The 20,031-nt window shown below is 53.4% G+C and overlaps 7 protein-coding genes across 7 annotated transcripts; 4 read left to right on the forward strand and 3 right to left on the reverse strand.

Moving 5' to 3' along the window:
• Positions 1–231: 231 nt before the first annotated feature.
• On the forward strand, positions 232–2,821 carry BBA_00170 (serine/threonine-protein kinase cbk1; the record flags this gene model as incomplete). Its single annotated transcript, XM_008595267.1, has 4 exons — positions 232–1,361; positions 1,406–1,934; positions 1,986–2,078; positions 2,126–2,821. 4 exons carry the CDS (start codon positions 232–234, stop codon positions 2,819–2,821), a joined length of 2,448 nt encoding a protein of 815 aa, XP_008593489.1.
• A 906-nt stretch (positions 2,822–3,727) lies between these two features.
• BBA_00171 (serine/threonine protein kinase, putative) lies at positions 3,728–5,233 on the forward strand (the record flags this gene model as incomplete). The annotated part of the gene is made up of 3 exons (XM_008595268.1): positions 3,728–3,847; positions 3,953–4,559; positions 4,647–5,233. 3 exons carry the CDS (start codon positions 3,728–3,730, stop codon positions 5,231–5,233), a joined length of 1,314 nt encoding a protein of 437 aa, XP_008593490.1.
• Positions 5,234–5,514: 281 nt separating this feature from the next.
• BBA_00172 (glycoside hydrolase family 38) lies at positions 5,515–9,770 on the reverse strand (the record flags this gene model as incomplete). The annotated part of the gene is made up of 3 exons (XM_008595269.1): positions 5,515–8,608; positions 8,660–8,956; positions 9,733–9,770. The coding sequence occupies 3 exons, from the start codon at positions 9,768–9,770 to the stop codon at positions 5,515–5,517; spliced, it is 3,429 nt and encodes a 1,142-aa protein (XP_008593491.1).
• A 1,095-nt stretch (positions 9,771–10,865) lies between these two features.
• On the forward strand, positions 10,866–13,641 carry BBA_00173 (MutS domain V; the record flags this gene model as incomplete). Its single annotated transcript, XM_008595270.1, has 2 exons — positions 10,866–11,117; positions 11,179–13,641. 2 exons carry the CDS (start codon positions 10,866–10,868, stop codon positions 13,639–13,641), a joined length of 2,715 nt encoding a protein of 904 aa, XP_008593492.1.
• Positions 13,642–14,104: 463 nt separating this feature from the next.
• BBA_00174 (60S acidic ribosomal protein P0) lies at positions 14,105–15,262 on the reverse strand (the record flags this gene model as incomplete). The annotated part of the gene is made up of 3 exons (XM_008595271.1): positions 14,105–14,143; positions 14,209–14,991; positions 15,089–15,262. 3 exons carry the CDS (start codon positions 15,260–15,262, stop codon positions 14,105–14,107), a joined length of 996 nt encoding a protein of 331 aa, XP_008593493.1.
• A 496-nt stretch (positions 15,263–15,758) lies between these two features.
• On the forward strand, positions 15,759–17,507 carry BBA_00175 (WD repeat domain-containing protein; the record flags this gene model as incomplete). Its single annotated transcript, XM_008595272.1, has 3 exons — positions 15,759–16,237; positions 16,321–17,031; positions 17,114–17,507. The coding sequence occupies 3 exons, from the start codon at positions 15,759–15,761 to the stop codon at positions 17,505–17,507; spliced, it is 1,584 nt and encodes a 527-aa protein (XP_008593494.1).
• A 615-nt stretch (positions 17,508–18,122) lies between these two features.
• Positions 18,123–19,550, reverse strand: BBA_00176 (DnaJ domain-containing protein; the record flags this gene model as incomplete). Its single annotated transcript, XM_008595273.1, has 4 exons — positions 18,123–18,481; positions 18,534–19,331; positions 19,391–19,460; positions 19,515–19,550. 4 exons carry the CDS (start codon positions 19,548–19,550, stop codon positions 18,123–18,125), a joined length of 1,263 nt encoding a protein of 420 aa, XP_008593495.1.
• Positions 19,551–20,031: the final 481 nt, after the last annotated feature.

Here is a 20,031-nt window from a genome sequence, read left to right on the forward strand (position 1 = left end):
GAAAGCCATTTCACGCGGCACTACCTACTCCTGACATACTTGGCAGATGCATTACTTTCTTTCTTCAAGTCATCCCGATAATCGTCATTCCTTTTTTATCGAAACAGTTATAGTCCACCATCCAACATCGCCCACATGTTGGCGCATGGCGCTTGTGGGCAACCGATATTGATTGTATGGAAGTTTCGCTAACTACAGTCTCGCCAACTCGAGGCACATTTTTCTATCACAATGGAGACTACAGGGCCAGTCTCGGTCGATTCGCCCAACTATGGCTTGGTTTCTGTGGACTCGGAGATGCTCAAGCTGCGACGAGCCAGTTCCCGCGTGTGGTCAGATTTGCGAGGAGCATTCAAGGCAATTGGCAAAAGTACGGGCTATGACGACAAAGGACAAGCGACAAGTCTAATTCAAGTAGCAGGCTCTCACAACTCGAACACTATCGAATACCGATCCGAGGACGCTCATTTGGTGCCCATAAAACGAGATGACAGAATCGATGAGCTGCACTCATCATACAAAGAAAAGGCCATGACGCCCAGTGAATTAGTGAAGCGGCTACGGCTCGACACTCTTGGCATAGCACCCAGCACTACAGTCATTCTTCGCAGTTCCCCGTCGCGAAACCGGCGTCGACGCAGCTCGGCGCAAGCCCTCAATAACATATATGCGCCAGTTAGAGCCGAGTCTTTCACGCCGCCGACGAACAATGTTGTCAATCAGGTGCCAGAAGACACTACCTCATCTCGCAAGACATCGATGGAGTCGTTTGCGTCTACCTCGAATCGAGAGAGACTGAAGCAGCGCAGCACGCACAGGTTTCTACGTGCCAGATCGAACCCAGAAACCCTGACGACGATCAAGGAGTCATGTCAGGATAATTTCAAGCCTACGATTTTGACAACGGAAAAAGCCGCTGCCATCAAGATCAGTGTGGAAACTTACTACAACGAGTTGTTGACGATACCAAACTCGCGACTCCATCGGCGACATTACTTGGAGGCGCAGCTCTACTACCGTCCCCAAATGTCGATGGAGGAGAAGGACGCCATCCGGCGAGCATTCTTCTACCAAGAATCATGCTACCTCCGACATTGCCGCATTCTGAAGGCGCAAAGTCAAGTAAGACGAAGGATGAAAATGAACGCACATTGCCGACAAAACTTTGAGCCCGTTAAAGTCTTGGGCAAGGGCAGCTTTGGGGTGGTGCGACTTGTCCGCGAGAAGAAGACGGGGACTCATGCGCCGTCGCAAGTGTTTGCCATGAAGGTGATCCGAAAGTCTGAAATGCTTTTGAGCAGCCAAGAGGGTCATTTGCGCGCAGAACGGGATTTTCTTGTCGCAGCAGAGGGGTCAAACTGGTAGGTTTAGCAGGCAGCAATGTTGATGAAGCTGACTTTGGTAGGATTGTACCACTTGTTACGAGCTTTCAAGACTTTACCAATCTCTATCTCGTGATGGAGTATATGCCCGGTGGTGACTTTCTCGGCATGCTGATGCGTGAGAATGTGCTGCACGAAACGATTGCTCGATTTTACATTGCGGAAATGATTTTGGCTGTGGAAGAAACGCATCGACTCAAATTCATCCACCGCGACATTAAGCCAGACAATTTTCTGATATCGGCTTCTGGGCACCTCAAGATATCTGACTTTGGCCTCGCTTTTGACGGTCACTGGTCCCATGACGCGGCATTCTACAGCTGGCATAGACATTCTTTGTTTCAGCACTTTCGTCTATCAACAGACGGGGATGGCACGACTGGCGATGCAAGTGCCAGCAAAGGTCGCGCGAAGAAGCTTGGACCGCATGAGCAAAACAAAGGCTACCACACTGCATACAACGATCTGAACCACTTCAACCCGCGAAGTAGCACCAGATGCCGGGCAACTGCATACTCGGTCGTGGGCACGAGCCAATACATGGCGCCAGAGGTAATTGCGGGCGGAGGCTACGACGGAAGATGCGACGGAAGATGCGACTAGTGGAGCATTGGCATCATTCTGTTTGAGTGTCTGTATGGCTTCACGCCATTTGGAGCAGGCAAAGGCAGAAAGGAAACGAAGCAAAACATTGCGGTGAGTAGTGTTGGCTTGAGGGTGAAGTTGAGCTGACTTTGTGCAAGAAACACAAGGAGATATTCTGTTTCCCAACTCGACCAGCTGTCAGTGATCGGTGCAAAGACTTGCTCTTTTGGATGATTCATGAGAAAGAAAACCGTATCTGCTCCAAGAGGTATCAGCACAAAGACCGATGCCCACCCGGGCCGAATCGACTGACGGACTTGTTTGGGCGGCACGTGTTTCCAGATGATGCCGAGGACATTAAAGATCACAGATGGTTCAAGCATTTTGCTTGGGACCAAGTACAAAACATGACGCCACCGTTTGTGCCCAATATATCTAGTCCCGAAGACACGCATTACTTTGAGGAATCGGAGCCGTTTAGCGACTGGTCTGAGTCAAACCCGGGTGCTTGCCCGAGCCCTGATGAAGTGCACAACATTCTGCGAGACTTTCGCCTGTACGTGCAGCAAGTGGCAGTGGGACTTGTGGCTGAGCCGTATAACTCGTCTAGCCTCCGATTGATTGATTCCGAGTTGGAAAATTCGCCAGAATTGTCAGAGGGTGAAAAGCAAATGCTCAAGCGCTTCATCAGGTTGTATGGACGACGACAGCGAAAACGGCCGCGGGACGTGCTGCTGCGAGATGGCAAGATCAAGGATGTGGTGATGGAAGTGAGAAAGTCGTCGGCATTTATGGGATACTCATGGCGACGAATGCCTCCAAGCGGATTCATGATGCCAGAGTTGCAGCAATGAGAAGTCCGTTGGCAATGATGTGCGGGCGTCTTGCGCTTGCTTGCTTGCTTGCTTGCTTGCTTGCTTGCTTGCTTGCTTGCTTGGCCTGAGTCGACGTCACATTGTGAAAGTTTGTTTTTTTGTTTTTTTCAGCGCACTTTAGAATGTATTAATTCAAAAGAGTTATGAATATTATTTAATGCAGAGATGGGGTATCGTACAGTGGCTTGTACTGTACTGAATCCTACAATCGCAGGAGGCGGCGCTGTTTGAAGTATCCCCGAGGTAAAGCTGAGCATCTCTTGAAAGGCCATTAGGCTCGCTTACAGGTGGTGTGCCATCTATTCTGCAATTTTCTGATGCTGCAATGTTTTTCTTCTTCCTTTAATTTTGCACCTTTTCGTGTGAGAGCCTGTCAGCGTCAAAGACTAGAAGTTGTAGAGGACTCAATTCGCTCCGAACCGTAGGTACCTGTGATCATCACTAAATATAAAGAAGGCTGACTAACCACGGCCAGGCTGGACCACCCTCACAACGCTACGTGGTCCCCAGCTTTCGACATTGCTACAGATGACATGACTATTTTACCATTCAAGATTGCTAGTCAAACTCGGAATCTCATCGCTTTGACAATCGATTCTTCCCCCTTTTTGCCAGGATAACAGCGTCTCTGCACACGCACGCGTCAAACGCTCAATTCGAAGCCAAGCCTGTGCATGCGCCACGGGCACGTAACCTTTTGTCCAGTAGTTGGTTCAAGCTTACGCTGGCTGGGGTAGCTGAGCCTCGCTCGCTCGCTCGCTCGTCCCTCATTGTCACAATCTCCTCCCATAAACTTGCCTTGCTCCTCGATCAATCACTTCCCTACGAAACACGAAAACGCGCGCACAAACTCTTGTCCGATAGACAATAGCATTTCATTTCGCCATGGCGCAAATACTTCAGGATCTTATTTACTCATTGGGCAATTGCCTGAGCTGCTTCCCGGGCTCCCCCACACTCAAAGTCAACAGTCGCAGTTTCAAGATTTTGCAATTACTCGGCGAGGTGAGCTTTTCTTCTTCCTCTTCGTTTTCTTTTTTTTTTCTTGTTCTTTTGCGTTCTCGCGCGCGCGGTATTTGACAACTGACTGTAACAAAAAAACAACAACAGGGAGGCTTTTCCTACGTCTATCTCGTCCAAGACTTGTCCACCAAGGAACACTTTGCCCTCAAAAAGATTCGCTGCCCGTTTGGCGCCGAGTCGGTCCAGCAAGCCATGCGCGAGGTCGAAGCGTACCGCCTCTTCCAACACGTCCCCAACATAATCTCCGCCATTGACCACACCGTCGCGACTGAACGCGGTGGTGGTGGCGCCGCCGCCGACGAGGCAGCCAACAAGACCGTCTACGTCCTGCTGCCGTATTACCGCCGCGGCAACCTCCAGGACATGATTAACGCCAACCTCGTCAACCACGCACGCTTTCCCGAGCGCCATCTCATGGCCCTGTTCCTCGGCGTGTGCAGGGCCCTCCGCGCCATGCACGACCATCACGCCCCGCCGGCGGAGCGCATGGAAATGGGCCACGAGGCTGACAATGATCCGGGTCCGAGTGGTAGTAGTAGCGGCAGCAGAAGCAGAGGAGGCGGCGCCCGTTCGTCGACGAAACGCACAGAGGAAGACGAGGAGACGGAGCAGGAGCGGCCTCTGATGGAGGCGGAAAATCAGATTGGGCAGGGCGGCAAGATCAAGTCGTATGCGCATCGCGACATCAAGCCAGGTTTGTCTTCCCTTCCGCCCCCTTCAACGTCAAACCAAATAAATTGCATTTACTCACACTTCTTTCGCTCTCCTCTCCTCCGCCTAGGCAACATCATGATTGACGACTCCGGTTCGAACCCCATACTCATGGACCTCGGCTCCGTCGCGCCCTCGCCCATGCCCGTCACGTCACAGTCGGTCGCGCTGCAGATTCAAGAAACCGCCGCCGAGCACTCCACCATGCCCTACCGCGCCCCGGAACTCTTTGACGTCCAGACCGGCACCGTCATTGACACAAAGGTCGACATTTGGTCCCTCGGCTGCACCCTTTTCGCCTGCCTCGTCGGCAAGTCGCCCTTTGAGATGCGCTCCGACGAGACGGGCGGCACCCTGTCGCTCTGCGTCATGGGCGGCGACTGGCGCTTTCCTGATCAGTCGCCCAACGGCGCCAGGCGCGTCAATAGCATCCAGGTCGCCAAGGCAAAGGCCGCCGCCGGTGCACCTGGCGCAGCAGGTGCAACAGGGGCGGGAGAGGGCTCCTCATCCGGAGAAGCCGTCATTAGCGAGCCCATTCGCGAAATTGTCCGCGCTTGTCTCAAAGTTGAGCCGGCGGAGCGGCCCGATATACATCAACTCATCACCATGGTGGAAAATGTTATTCAAAACCTGCCTGGTGGAGATGCAAACTCGTGATTTGATCAGCGTACATACATTGTACAAGTATATTACCATAGCTGCCTTCTTTTTTTCTTTCCCGCAAACCCATAGTAGCCTTTCGAATGGCCCATCACGAGCGTTTACTTGTTTTTTTATTCAGGATAACCACAATAGCCTTTAGGAATGTGTATTGATCATATTTACTCGGGATAAAGGTCTAACAATGATGCTACATTCAATTCATGCATCACTCCGCGCATTTCTCAGGGCAGTGCTGCTTCAACTTCCATACATGCGCACCCTACTTCATTGTCGCCCTACAGCTGAAGCTTAAAGGTGGCCACCTCAAACGGTCGCAATTTAATTGCAAACTTGCCGCCGCTAAAAGACACGTCGTCGCCTTCGTCCTCGAGAAGGTTGCACTTGGACACGCGCTTGACATCAAAAGTCGACTCAATAGTGCCTCGACTGTGACCACCGAGCGACTCGTACACCCTGACAATGACGCTCTTTCCGGGGTTGACGCAAAGACCCTGGCGGCGGCTCACATCCTCATCATCGTGACCGCGTTTGATGGTATCCAAGATCAGCGAAGCAGACTCATCGACATTAACCAGTCTGATCGGGGCGCTGCCAAGGTTGTCGACAGCGGCCTTGGGCGCCGAGAGGACTTTAAGGGGCGTGTTGAAAGCATAGCCGGCTCGAACGGTGGCTGAGGAGAGTGCACCCTTGTGAGGGAAGATGGCCCAGCGAATAGAATGTTTGCCCATGTCAGCATGCTCATCAGGCGATTTGGGCGAGCGCAGAAGAGACAGGCGCATCACCTTGCCCGCCGTGGCAAAGCCGTATTTGCTGTCATTGAGAATCGAAACACCATAGTTGTGCTCCGACAAATCGGCAAACCTGTGGCAGCAAACCTCAAACTTGGCCATATCCCAGCTGGTGTTGTAGTGGGTGGGACGCTTGGTGATACTGTATGCAGTCTCATAAGAGGCCTCATTGTTGACAATGTTGACGGGAAACTCGACTTTGAGGAATTTGGAACTTTCATGCCAGTCAACCTCGGCTGAGCACTCAATCCACGAGGGCTGTCCTTTGAGTGAAGCGGAGAGGCTAATGTAGGCCTTGATGGAGCTTTCCTTGCTAATCTGAATGTCCGTTACCAGCGTCACCCGGTGAGGCTTGATTTCGTGGACGCGAGTCTCGCCATATTGCAAGTTCTTTTTGGTATTGAGATGATAAACCTCGACATCCCAGGCGTCCCAGTAGATAGGGATATCATCAAAAATGACATACTTGTTTGCCTTGCCGCCCTTCTCGACAATCTCGCGGTCGTTGAGGCGATCATGGAGAGACGTGATGCAGCCACCCTCGACTTCCACCCGAAAGTGCTCGTTCTGGAGGACGAATTGATCCTTGGAGACTTGGCGGAGGGTAACGGCAGGTTCAGTTCCCTGGGTCTTAAAGGCGCGGACGGGAAGCAGCTGGCCATCTCCACAGGCGACGCCAACTTCAGTCTCAGAAATCTCGACAATTTCCTTACGGTGCCAGGGTAGAGTGTTGAGAACGACGGTCTCGTGGGCAGATAGAGAACGAACATCGGAGATGTTGAGGCTCTGGTAAATCTCCTTCAAAAGAGTGTGACCAGTCTTGAAAACTTCAGCGTAGAGCTTGTCAGTGTCGTCATAGCACATCTCGATGGAGCTGCCGGGAAGGCAGTCGTGGAACTGGCAGAGCAGGACCGTCTCCCACATGTCATCAATATCTTCGGTAGGATACTTGTAGGACTTGTTCTTAATGGAGGCAATGGTGGCGAGCTGTTCGATATCGCGAAGCATGACCTCGGCCTTGCGGTTGTAGTACTTGTTGTTGGCCTGTGTGGTGTAGGTGCCGCGATGGAGCTCAAAGTACAGCTCGCCGTACCATGTGGGGAAATCATCGGCCTTTGCCGTGAGGCGATCAAAAAAGTCGTCGACAGAAAGACCAAGCTTGAGCTTGGGAATGCCGCCAATGGTGTTGCTGATGCCGGCGCAACGGCGCAGCTTCTCGAGGTGTTGCCAGGTGGGACCACCACCACCATCACCCTTGCCGAAGACGAGGAGCGAAGAGCTGTCTGTGCGCATCGTCTTGTGCTTGGAGATGCTCTTGCGAAGGTCGCTCAAGTTGGCCTCGGAGGTGTACGTCTCCGAGGGAGGCATGTGGCAGATGACTTGGCTCCCGTCTGGGCTGACCCACATGAATGTGGTGTGTGGGAAAGTGTTGATGTTGTTCCAACTTAGCTTTTGGGTCATGAAGCGGTCCATGCCGGCAAGGCGGCAGAGCTGTGGCAGTTGGCTGGAGTAGCCAAAGGTATCGGGCAACCAAAAGGTGCGGCTGCGAGAGCCAAACTCGGACTCGAAGAAGCGTTGGCCGTAAAAGAATTGGCGGAGGAGTGATTCGCCGCTGGGCATATTGGTGTCGTGCTCAACCCAGCTACCACCGATAGGATGGAACTGGCCCTCCCTAACCTTGGCCTTGACACGTTCAAAGGCGCGAGGGTAGAGAGTCTTTAGCCATTTGAACTGCTGGGCCTGGGAGCAGGCAAAGTGAGCTTCGGGGTAGCGATCCATGAGATCGCACTGGCTGGACCAAGATCGGGCAACTTTGCGTTTAGTCTCGGCAAAAGGCCAGAGCCAGCAGCTGTCAATGTGGCAGTGGCCGATGCCGAAAACGGTGGGTTCCTTGCCCACCTCGTAGACGCGGTGAGAGTCGACATCGGGGCCGACGACTTGTTGAGCAATCTTGCGGCACTTGAGAATAGAGTCCTGGTTATCGACCTGGAAAGTATCAATAATCTTCATGGCGACAGCCAAAGCCTTGTTCTGTTCAGCCGAGTCACCGGGGAGCTCGCGGGCAGCATCACCAATCTGCCAGATGTCAAATAGAAGCATGCGGGCCTGATAGTTGACGGCAGCAATGTTGGCTTTGGAAATAGTAAAGTATCTGTTGGGATCAGGGGGTGTGTTGTCGTTGGTACCGTTGGGGGCGTTGCCAAACATGCCATTGCAGGCCATCTCAATGTAAATGACATGCTCCTTGCCGTCGCGAAACTCGTCCGGGATGACCCACTCGATACGATCACCGTTTCCAGTGAGGCCCTGGAGGGGCATTCCATCGTCATTCCATATCATGCCTTCATTGTTGGCATCCCATTCGAGAATGACAAACTCCTCGTCGTGGAGTGCCTGAGGAATGGTGATTGTGACGTGGAACCAATGCGTGGTCCAAGAGGGGCCGAAAGCATCACCAATATGAGCTTTCTTGAACTCGTGGGATACAGCTTCCTGGAATGAGGGACGGTCCTGGCCAGGAGCAGACCATACGGCGAGCTTGACGTTGGGTTCACCCGAGTAGCGGGCATTGTACATGTTGCTGAATAGTGTCAGTAGGAGCAGGTATCAAGGCAATGGCAAGTCAGCTTACGCCAAGAGATTGACCTTTTCATATTGTCCAGGCTTATAAAAGGGCTCGATTCGGCCTTGAAGGATGCTCGTCTTTGCTACGCCGACCGGCTTGTCGGCGTAGACAGGGTAGGCACCCCTGCTGTTGTGATCGTGGCCACCACCCATAGTATCAGCTTCGAAAGCGTGGCCGGGCGCAGGAGGAGCAGATCGGTTGGAAATACGACGAAGTCGTGGCGGTAAAGGATGCGAAAGGCCAGAGGCGGTAGAATGGCGCGGGCAATCGGCTGGTAAGGCGGTGCTGAAGGGCGCGTTTGAACTGTCCAGTCAAGAGGTCAAGTAAGCAATTGGCCGGAAATGCAAATTCGGATGGTAACAAGACTGAGAAAAGACAGCGGCATATAGTGGCTCACTCTCACGCCAGTGAGCCTGGAAACTTAAAGAAGGGAGAGGTTGGAAGAAGACAAGTCATGAGGTGGTGGTAAGTTGTAATACGAATAAGCCATGGGGCCCTTGTGAACCATTGTGGAGGAGCCGAAGAGGGGAACAAGCTGGGGAAGGGAGATGCGGGGCCACTAGGCCGAGCGGATCAGTGGGCGCTTCCCAGTGAGTGAGTGAGTGGATCAAGCCGTGTGGTGGCATTGTGGTGGCAGCCGGAACTGATTGTTTCATTTCTGGAAGGTAATAATTGCGAGCAGCAATAAAAGAGGATACGTCGTGATTTTGTGGTATTTTTGCTCCATATAACGAGGCCCTGGGTTGTAAATTTGTAATAGTGGCACGGCTGGTAGTTGAGTGGGGGACCAGTGAGCGGGAGCCAGGTACATCAAAGATGGCTTCAGCTTTGCCTTGTCCCTGCTGGGACTTAAACCGTCGGGACTTGCAGGCGAAAGAGAGACTTCTCTCTCGCAGTTGCTAGACATGGTTGCGTGGCTTGCTCTGTCGGCGCACGACTGTAGCTCCGGTGGCTGCGGTAGCGCCCCAAAACTATCTGTTCCGGTACCCGAACAGTGGCGTTCTGCATTGCTAGTCTGGGGCCAGGATCGGGGAGGTAACGGCTCGGGATTTGGGACAATGAATTCTTGTTCGACATACCTTTTCGCAATCCGTTCAAGCATATCGATAGCCGTCATTTTGATCAAGAGAGGCTATTGAAGAACGTCCAAGGGTAGCAATATGCGGCCGTCGATCCAAGTCGTGGCCGTCGAGCTAGGGTAGCGGGTAGGGATACAAGTCATCAATCAGTGCCACGCAGCGTTGATGAACGGCAGCATGACCATGACAGAGCAATGGCAAAGAAGAAAAAGAAGACGAATAAAGAGGAATAACAGAAAAATATTGGTGAGGAGATGGTGCTTTGTCTAAAACGTAACCGCCTTCTCCTCCGTCTTGAAATGGCACCTCTGTAATTCACTTTCATCGCGGCAGGCGGGCCTACCAGTTACCGTGCTACCTACCTTTATTGCACGTTTCGCTATTCGCGGGCAGGAACTAAACACTGCATAATTACTTGTCGCATTCTTATTATTGGGCTTGGTATTGGTACTCTGGTTTGCGCAGGCTACAAAGAAAGCTACGTAGATTGTGGCTATTGCGCCATGCAGCGGTTCTACACAGGCATGTTGCTCTACTATTTAGAACGTGACATCACATCGCACTCCTACCGCATTGTCAAGTATTCGCAAAGTGAATTGAGCTTTTTCCTTTGATACTCACGGATCTACAGTTAACTGCACATTTGTTGATCAATCTGTAACCCTCACGCAGAGCGTTAATTCATTGACCACAGTCGTTAATTCTACCAGGTCCAAGTCATTATGAATAGCTGTCTCCCGAAAGAATCTCCCTGAGGATTTCCCCAGCAACTTCTCCAAGGACTGACCTCGACTTCAAATCAATATTGACACTACAAAATAACCGCTGGGATATTTAACATTTACCTCTCCAACGGTGGCAACGGCCCCAAACCTCCCACCAAAATATCGCTTCAGCGGGTCTTGGCTACCACACACCACCGAAAAACTCGCCAGCAACATCACACGGGGACCTCGACGCGTATCATCGATTTCATGTTCCGCAGACGTAGTAGCCATGCGATTCGGACTCTGTCAAGTTGTCGATCATGGATAACAGCACGCAGATCCCCAGCCTGCGTTAAATCATCATGCTGCTGGTCGCCCGCCAGTCCCGTCGTGACGCACGTCAGGGGCAAAAAGACCACGACGACGATGCAGCTGTCCGACCTGCCTCAGGGCCCTGTACAGTCGGATCCTGTACCTGCAGAGGAAGACAAGAATGTGCCGGCATACCCTACCGTGGTGCTGCAGGCACGGCGTAGCATGGACAAATTTGATAATTGCGTGCTCTTGACTCGTGTGGGTGGCTTCTACGAGCTGTACTTTGAACATGCCGATGAGTATGCGCCGTTGCTCAATCTGAAGCTGGCTAGCAAAAAAACGAGTGCCGGTCCAGTCTCCATGGTAATTTTCCTCTTCCTCTCCCAACTTTTCAGCGTCAAACACGACAACTGACAAGCCGCAGGCTGGTTTCCCCTTTTTCCAGCTGGACCGCTACCTCAAGATTCTTGTCCAAGACCTAAACAAGTACGTGGCTGTGGCCGAGGAATTCCCCAACAATGCGGAAGAAAAGATCAAATCAGGAGGTCTCTTGCACGATAGAAGAGTTGCTCGCATCATTACGCCTGGCACTCTCATCGACGAAAATTTCATCGACCCCCACGTCAATAACTACGTCATGGCTGTCCATGTGTCCAACCAAGTTGGTGCTGCACCTGATGACAGTGTCTCCCTTGGCTTGGCATGGTTGGATCTCTCCACCGGACACTTCTTTACACAGCAGACTGAGCTATCGTCGCTCGGCTCAGTCTTATCTAGAATTGCTCCCAGGGAGATTGTCCTGGACGAGGGCCTCGAGTCGCAAAGGGAGCACGACATTTTCGCAATCCTCGCCGAGGACAGACATCTCATTACCTATTCTTCTCCGGGCGACTTAAGTAACATCACAGACTGGAGTGATATGCTCGAATCCGACATTCCCCAGGCAACTCGCGAAAATTTCACCCCAGACGAGGTCAGCGCCGGACACTTGGTCCTCAATTATGTCAAAGACAGGCTACGGGGCATGAGCATGAAATTACAGCCTCCCCTGCGCCATGAGAACATGCAAATCATGACGATCGATAAAAACAGCTTGCGCGCTCTGGAAATCAAGCAAACAACCCGCGACGGCTTCTTTCGCGGCAGCCTCCTGCACGCCATTCGTCGGACTGTCACCAAGAGTGGCTCACGATTGCTCAACGAATGGCTCAGCGCGCCGTCCACTTCTACAGACGTAATCACTTCCCGACAAGACTTGGTTGCCCGCTTTGTTGCATCGCCTGATCTTTGCGACCTCATCGTGACACTACTCCGACGTAGTCACGATTCGCAGCGGCTAGTGCAAAAGTTTGCGCTCGGGAGGGGGGACGCGGACGATCTCATGGGTTTGGCAAACACTATTCAAGCCACTGCAGATATTGTTCGTCTTCTCCAGAAAGAAGTCGCGGAGCCATCTTCGCAGTGTCTGGCGACTCTCACAAAGCGCATGGATCTTCAGGAGCCTCTGATACTGGCCCATCGCATCACAGAGGCCATCGACGAGGACGGCATTGTGCTGCAACACGAGGCCGCAGAATCAGAAGCGAGTCAACTCATGGCCCTCGCAGAAGGCATCGTGGCCGCAGAGGGGTCCGCCGAAGACGCCTCGTCATTGCCAAAAGGTAAGAAGAAGCGACCAACGACCATCAAGGAATACTACGCCGAAGACAACGATGCATGGATAATGAAGCCGGAAGCAAGCCCGACCTTGAGCAGACTACATGGGCAGCTGGCTTCGCTTTTGGAAGAACGCGAATGTCTCGGCGATACTCTTCGTGAGCGTCTTGGCGCACCAAGCCTCACTCTGAAATGGACACCTGGTCTGGGCCACATTGCCCACATCAAGGGTAAAGATGCAAAAAACCTCACCGACATTCACGCCTTATCTTCTAGTCGCTCGACGCGCTCCTTTCACCTGGCTGAATGGACGGCCCTCGGCCAACGTCTCGACCAGACGCGCTTTCAGATCCGGCGCGAGGAGCAGCGCGTCTTCCAGTCGCTCAGAGAGCACGTCGTCATCAACCTCGTCAAGCTGCGCCGCAACGCAGCCGTCCTTGACGAGCTTGACATTACCACGTCCTTTGCCCGGCTGGCCGTCGAGCAGAATCTGCTGCGTCCCATCCTCAACAATTCCACAGCACACACCATTATTGGCGGCAGGCATCCCACCGTCGAGGGCGGACTGGTGGAGCAGGGCCGGAGCTTCGTTGAGAACGACTGTTTGGTCGGCAATCCCTCCGCCGGCTCTCTCTGGCTCATCACCGGACCAAACATGGCTGGTAAAAGCACGTTTTTGCGCCAGAATGCGCTCATCACCATCCTGGCGCAGATTGGATGCTATGTGCCGGCATCGTACGCCGAGCTCGGCATCGTCGACGCCATCTTCAGCCGCGTCGGCTCTGCAGACAACTTGTACCGCGACCAGAGCACATTCATGGTCGAGATGCTCGAGACGGCGCACATCTTGAAACATGCGACGCCCAGGTCCTTTGTCATCATGGACGAGATCGGCAGGGGCACCACACCAGAGGACGGCACGGCTGTGTCGTACGCTTGCCTGCACCATCTCATCGCAGTCAATCAGTGTCGCACGCTCTTTGCAACACACTTTCACTCCGTCGCGGATCTCGCAGCAGCTGACGGACTCTGCGACCCTAACCACGGCGCGGTGCAGCTGTATTGTACAGACATCGAGGAGGACGCAGACGGCGGCTTTGTCTACGTTCACAAGTTGCAAAGGGGAATCAACCACAAGAGTCATGCGCTCAAAGTCGCCAGACGAGCTGGGATGCCGGAGACGGCGCTACGAACAGCAGAACAAGTTTTAAAGAACATGGATGCACATTGAGGTGGGCCTACGCAGTGTACTTGTTTAAAATGGGGATGGAATTTGGCGACGCAATGGCGTCTGGTATGTACTATAACATCTTTTCCTGGTTAGCAATGATACCCTCTGTCATGTAAACGGTATGATTGAGAAAAAGGGTGCGCGTGGGTAATCGGTCATAGGGTGGTGATGTGTGAGTCATCAAGAAGATTCAGGGTTAAAAAGCTCTTGAACGTTTTCATAATCTTTCCGAGAATTTTAAGAACCAAAGTGCAAAAGGAGATATAAACTGACCTTTTGTAGAGTGATAGGTAGCCAATTTATCCGAAAGGCTTCAACATGCACTCGGAGCAATAGGCGACATGGGATAAATCCTCTCGAGGAAACTGGCCTCGCAGTTTCGATTATATTTTGTTTCGTGTCATCATATCATCGTGTCGACAGCAAATTATACAGCTGCCGGTGACATGTGGCCTCGATACCATTAATCTTCCTGATGCGATCCCAACCGAAAATCCCGAGTCTGTCGTTCGCCGAGGTCAAAAGACAGCATTTAGTCACTGCAAAACAGATTAGCCACAAATTCACAATCAAAAGCTGCTGGTACACGAACAAGAGACCACCGAAATCGGCGTCGGAATCCTCAGCCTCAGACTCCTCCTTGGCAGCCTCCTTGGGGGCTTCGGCGGCGGCGCCGGTAGTGGCGGCAGCGGGAGCAGCAGAGGCGTACGCGTCGGGGTTGGCGATGCGGTCCTTGAGCTCGTCGATCTCGGGCCAAGAGATCTCGGTCTCAATGGCGACAGAGATGAGATTCTTGTACGCGTTGACGACGGAGTGCATGACCGAGGGGAGGGTGGGGAAGTTGATGGCGAGGGAGATGGAGGCAATGGAGGTGATGCAGCTGGTCAGGGTCTTGAGAAGCTGCTCCTCGCCGACGTCGAGCACGCTGGCATCGAAGCACTGGCCCTGGTCGTAGACCTGCGCGATGCCCATACCGAAGGTGAAGGGCGAGATGTTGAGCATGTTGAGCAGGGTGGCCTCGGAGGGGCCGACCTTGAGGCCCTTTTCGACAAGCTTGAGATCGGTCGTGATTTCAATGGTACCACGAGCAATCTTGGTGGGCACGTTGAGGGCCTGGAAGAAGGACGTCTTGCCGGGCTCCATGCCGGTGTTGCCGGCGGGCACCCAGACGTCAATGGGGGCGAGGGCACCGGCGCGGGCGGGCGCGGCGACGCGGTTGGAGAGAACAATGTCGCGGATCTCCTTGAGGTCGTCGTTGGTGAAGACGAAACCGACGTTGCCCTTGACATAGGGCAGGAGACGCTCGTACTCGGGGGTGTCGTTGATGAAACCCTTGAGGGCACGACGAACCTATTTCAAGAAATGTTAGCAGGAAACACACCAACGACTTGCGCACGCGCCACGACTTTTCGCACGCAGCACGCATTGGAACGAATTGAGCCCATACCATGGTGTTCTTGCCCATCAGCACAACACCCTTGCCGCGGAGGGAGTGGCGGATCTCGTGCATCTGCTGAGACGTGACATTGTCAATCTCGACGATGAAGATGGACTTGTACTCCTCGAGCAAGCCCTTGAGCTTGTCGAAGTAGCCGGCCTTGTTTGCGGTTTTGCCCCCCATGACTTCTTATTGTGTAAGGCAGGTTGTTTAAGGGCAAAAAAGGAACTGAAATGAGTGGTTAGGTGATGGTGATGGTTGTCGTCGGACGTTGTGCAGGAAAAGAGCCGCCTGCTGTCACGTTAAGCCCACACAATAGTTTTCTTCTCGCCGTCATAATTTTTGCGCCAACGAATACCGCTTCGTTAGCGAGAAATGTGTGGACGCCCCACTCGTGTTTTCCTTTCTAGGGCTTTTCAAGGAAATTCTGAGCTAGTGTCCATTTTTAGATTAGTGGCAAGTAAGAATAAAGTCGAACAGGTCGGTACGTACCGTTCCAACGAGAAAAAGATACATTGCTAATGTACCTTTTTTTCCTTCAAGAAAAGCAATCTTCGGTTTCGGCCTGGCTTCTCATATGAAAGATTAACGCGCTCATTGCATCTCGTCGCGACGCGGAAAAAAAGAAGAAGAAATTCTCCGCCCCTGACAGGCTAGCATAGCAAACTCAAAAAAACAAATGAAGATTCCTTACAACTGCCTCCACGCTCGCGGTGGTATACTCTTTGGAGCTCGTGGCGGCAAGATACACACATTCAGCCTCAACGACGGCGCTCACGTTGCAACATGGAAGCACCCGGAGCTCGAGACTTGTACAGCCGCAGGCTCCGAGGCTCCTACGACGGTTGAAAATGAGGCGGAGCGTGTAGGAGGCTCTGACATGGTGGACGAGGCCGAGCAGCCCCCGTCGAAGCGTCAAAAAGTGGCCGAAGACGACGCGCCAAAGAACATGGACGATGAGGACGAGGCAGGCGGCAAAAGAACCCGGGGCAAGGAACACCGGAAGCCCAAGCCCATTCCTGTGCCTGATCGTCCCGTCATTATTCAATTGACCACCACTGCTGATGGAAGCCACCTCGTCGCCGTGTCAGCCCATGACAAGGCGGTTTGGGTCTTTGCACACAATGGCAGTGGCCAGCTCACACAGCTTAGCAAGAGGTAGGTAGGCCTTTTGGGAACTCCATGGAAACAAAAAACTTCTCCAGCCCTTTGATTTAACGAAAACTAAAATCCGTATCCAGAGTCATGCCTAAGCGGCCCTCATCCATTGCGGTGTCCCACGATGATCAGATCATCGTGGCCGACAAGTTTGGGGACGTCTACGCCATACCACTCATCAAGAGCTCCGAGGCCTACACGCCGCCACAGCAGCAGGCGCCCGCTTCCTCCGTTGCCAAAAAGCCCCGGACAAAGCCCGCCGCCACGGTCCTGACCGTGCACTCCAAGGGCAACCGCGCCGCGCTGGCCGCGCAGCAGCGCGAGATTGAGAACCCGACCAACGGCCCGTCCTCGGGCGCCAAGGCCGCCGCGAGCCCCGACTTTGCGCACACGCTGCTGCTGGGCCACGTCTCCATGCTGACGGCCCTCGTCCTGGGCGAGGACGCCCAGGGTCGCCGGTACATCATCACAGGCGACCGCGACGAGCACATTCGCGTGTCGCGGTACATGCCGCAGGCGCACGTCATCCACGGATACTGCCTCGGCCACGGCGAGTTTGTCGGCGCCATGGCGATCCCGTCGGCGCGCCGAGAGCTGCTCGTCTCGGGCGGCGGCGACGAGGACCTGCTCGTCTGGGACTGGGTCAACGGCGCGCTCCTGTCGAGGACGAGCATCCTGACGCCGGCTCAGCAAGTATCGCCGCAAGCAGCAAAGGTGGCCGTGTCGAGGCTTCTCGCTCTCGATTATCTTTCTGAATCCGGCACGCAGACGCACGTCGTCGCAATCTGCGAAGGGTAAGTTTGCAAATCGCGAAAAAGCTCCGCGCTTATTCCCCTCTCCCGTGTCACTGTGACTGACGTACATTTGCCCTCGCAGCATCTCCGCCATCTTCACGTGGCAGCTCCTCGCCGACAACACCTTGACCAAACCAAGCATCATCCAACTCCCCGGAAATCCTCTCGACATCACCACTAGTACAACCAGCAGCACTGCAAGCCTTGCCGTGGCGCTGCACATCCCTGAAGGATCCGAGACCGCTGCGCAGAGCCTGCACCTCATCCAGCTCATGACTGACGACCATGGCCGCCTTGCCGTCGACACCATTGCGCCTGTCCGCGACGACCCGCAAGAGATCAAGGAGCAGGAGCAGGATGTCACCGAGGCAGAGGTGCACACGTTGTTCTACACGGTGGAGCATTTGCGCAAACAGCAGGCGAGCGGACCAGAAGAACGCGAGGGAAGCCAACAAGGAGACGCTGCTGAAGAATAAAGATGAAACACTATGATACCCCAGCGCCGCAATCAGGATTTGATGTCCGCATTCTTCAACTGCTTACGTCTTCGACCGTAGAGAAGACTCCAGCACGTGAACCACGGCGTTGTTGGCGACAAGACAAAGACAAAACCCGAGCAGTGATAATCACAGTCATGGTCTAATTCGTGCAACAAGCTGAATGTGTTTAGGAAATAATCTAATCTTCTCTATAACAGAACGCCAGATACACGTCAATCCCCTCTTCATTACTCTCATGAACCATCCATTGGTAAGAAGCGAATGCAGACCAGCAATCTGGCCATTTCTTTTGTCGCTCCTTTCTGGATGCTCGTCGTCGTCTACCGTCTCTGGCTTGATGGCTACCTGCCCCGTAATAGGAAGCATCATGAAAAGCAAAATGCGCTCGCCAACAGCGCAACACTCGCAGCAAAGAAAAAATCGGGCAGCATGCGTTTGAGGTGCCCCCGGTCCCTGATGCATTCATGCAGTAAATTGACGTCGCTTACCATTCATTGCGAAAATGGTCTGAGCCTACCGAAGCTGGGGACTGTTCTCGCCGCGATAGATGCGACCGGCCTGGGTTGGAAAAAAAAAAGAAGCAGATGCGCTTTACTGCGAGGAACACTGAACGTTCTCGGCACCACCAAATCCAGCCGGATGGCGGCCGCGTTGCGCTGAACGCTGCTTCTCCTCTTCCCTCAGTTGATATTGCTGTGCAAGAGCCTTTACGATCCCAGTCCTCAAATCGTTCGAGACGTCTTCGAAATCATTTGGCTCGGTCATAGACTCGGCTGGAGGAATGTTCTGCACGGCTGGTGAAGGCAGAGCTTTGCGGAGAGCCTCAAAGGCATTGGGGTCTTGAGTCCAGTTCTTCTCGGGCATTATGACTTCGAAATCGATGTACAAGTTGCCGAAGTCGTGATGGCGATAAGAGGGCATACCCTGGCCGGGTATGACTTTCATAGAAGCTTTCGCGAGTTAGCTCGAATTCTTATTCGTTCGGTTGTGGAAGATATATACCTGTAGTGATAGCCTCGCCCGGAAGGATATCGACGCTCAGCCAGCGATCGTCCAGGTGCTCAATGTAGATGGTGCCGCCGGCGAGGGCAGTGACAAGATCGATCTTGCACTTATAAACAAGATCGTCTCCTATGCGCTTGAAGCGAGCGTGGTCCTTTTCTAGAATTTCGAAAACGACGTCACCGGCCTGAACGCCGGGCGTTTGGTCGCCGTCGCCGCGAAATTCGACACGAGTGCCATGCTGAACACCCTTGTCGACGTGAACATGCAAGACCTTGCGGTCGACAATGGTCTTCTTGCCATGGCACTGCTTGCAACGATCCTTGTCCCTGATGGATTGCCCCTCTCCTTCACAGTCAGGGCACTCGATCTCGAAGATTTGAACCCTGAAACCTAGGTTGCGCTCTACCTGCCTTCTACCGTTGCCGTGACAGCCTGCGCATGTCTTGGAGGCGCCCTCCTTGCCGCCGCGACCGTCGCACTTGGGGCAGATGATGGAGCGTTGAAGAGCGAGTTTAGAGATCTTGCCGCGGTAAATGTCCTCCAAAGAGACCATGTGCTTGTGGGTAATGGTAGGGGCCTTGCGGACACCTCTGTTGCCATTGCTGCTCCTAAAGCCGAAAAGTTGAGCAAAGAGGTCCTCCGCATTCAAGCCTTCGCCACCGCCCGCGCCGCCTTCAAGGCCAGCTTCGCCATACTGATCGTAAGTCTCGCGCTTACGGCTGTCGGAAAGAATTTCGTAAGCGTGGGAAATTTCCTTGAACTTTTCCTCAGCAGCGGGGTTGTTGGCGTTCTTGTCTGCGCGTTTGTAAGTTTCGTTGATGCATATATGTTCGGGTAGGGCGCTCTGAGCATACCGGGATGGAACTTGAGAGCACCGATTTTATATGCCTTCTTCAGCTCGGCGTCAGTAGCCTGTGGGGAGACCTGTTTCTCGTGTCAGTATGGTGCTGCACAGCACAGACAGAGTCGATAACATACGCCGAGGACGTCATAGTACTTGGTTTCTACCGCCATGATGATGTTCGCGCCACGGGGAATCGATTATGCAATTGAAGTCAAAGATACTATGCGGGGCTAGACCGGCCACCGGGGTCAACTTTGAGAAACTGTCGACGCAAAAGACTGTTGGCACGAATTAGTCACGATGCAGAAGGAGGTTGTGTTGCGCAAGGCTTTGAGTCGGCGGTCAGAAGAACAAAAGAACAAAGGGTGAAAAGCGAATGTGTGCCATAACAGGCGAGCACGGGAGACACTACCAGTGACATGGGACGCAGTGACCTGAGTCGCAGACGCTGGTTTGCCTCGTTGAGCAGCGAAGGGAGCTGGGATGGGACAAGGGAGGGAAGAGTGAAGATTGCGCGACGTTGGCGTGCAGCGTTTCACGGCCTCGTTGAAGTGCAACATACCTAGACCAATTTGAAGCCTAAGCGGCGCGACGGCAAGTCAAAGAATACCAAAGATGTAGCTTTCGAGGATTTTTGTTGAGTCGTCGCTT

The sequence above is a fragment of the Beauveria bassiana genome (assembly GCF_000280675.1).
Source record: "Beauveria bassiana ARSEF 2860 unplaced genomic scaffold BBA_S00001, whole genome shotgun sequence".
In the NCBI taxonomy this organism is placed as follows: Eukaryota; Fungi; Ascomycota; class Sordariomycetes; order Hypocreales; family Cordycipitaceae; genus Beauveria; species Beauveria bassiana.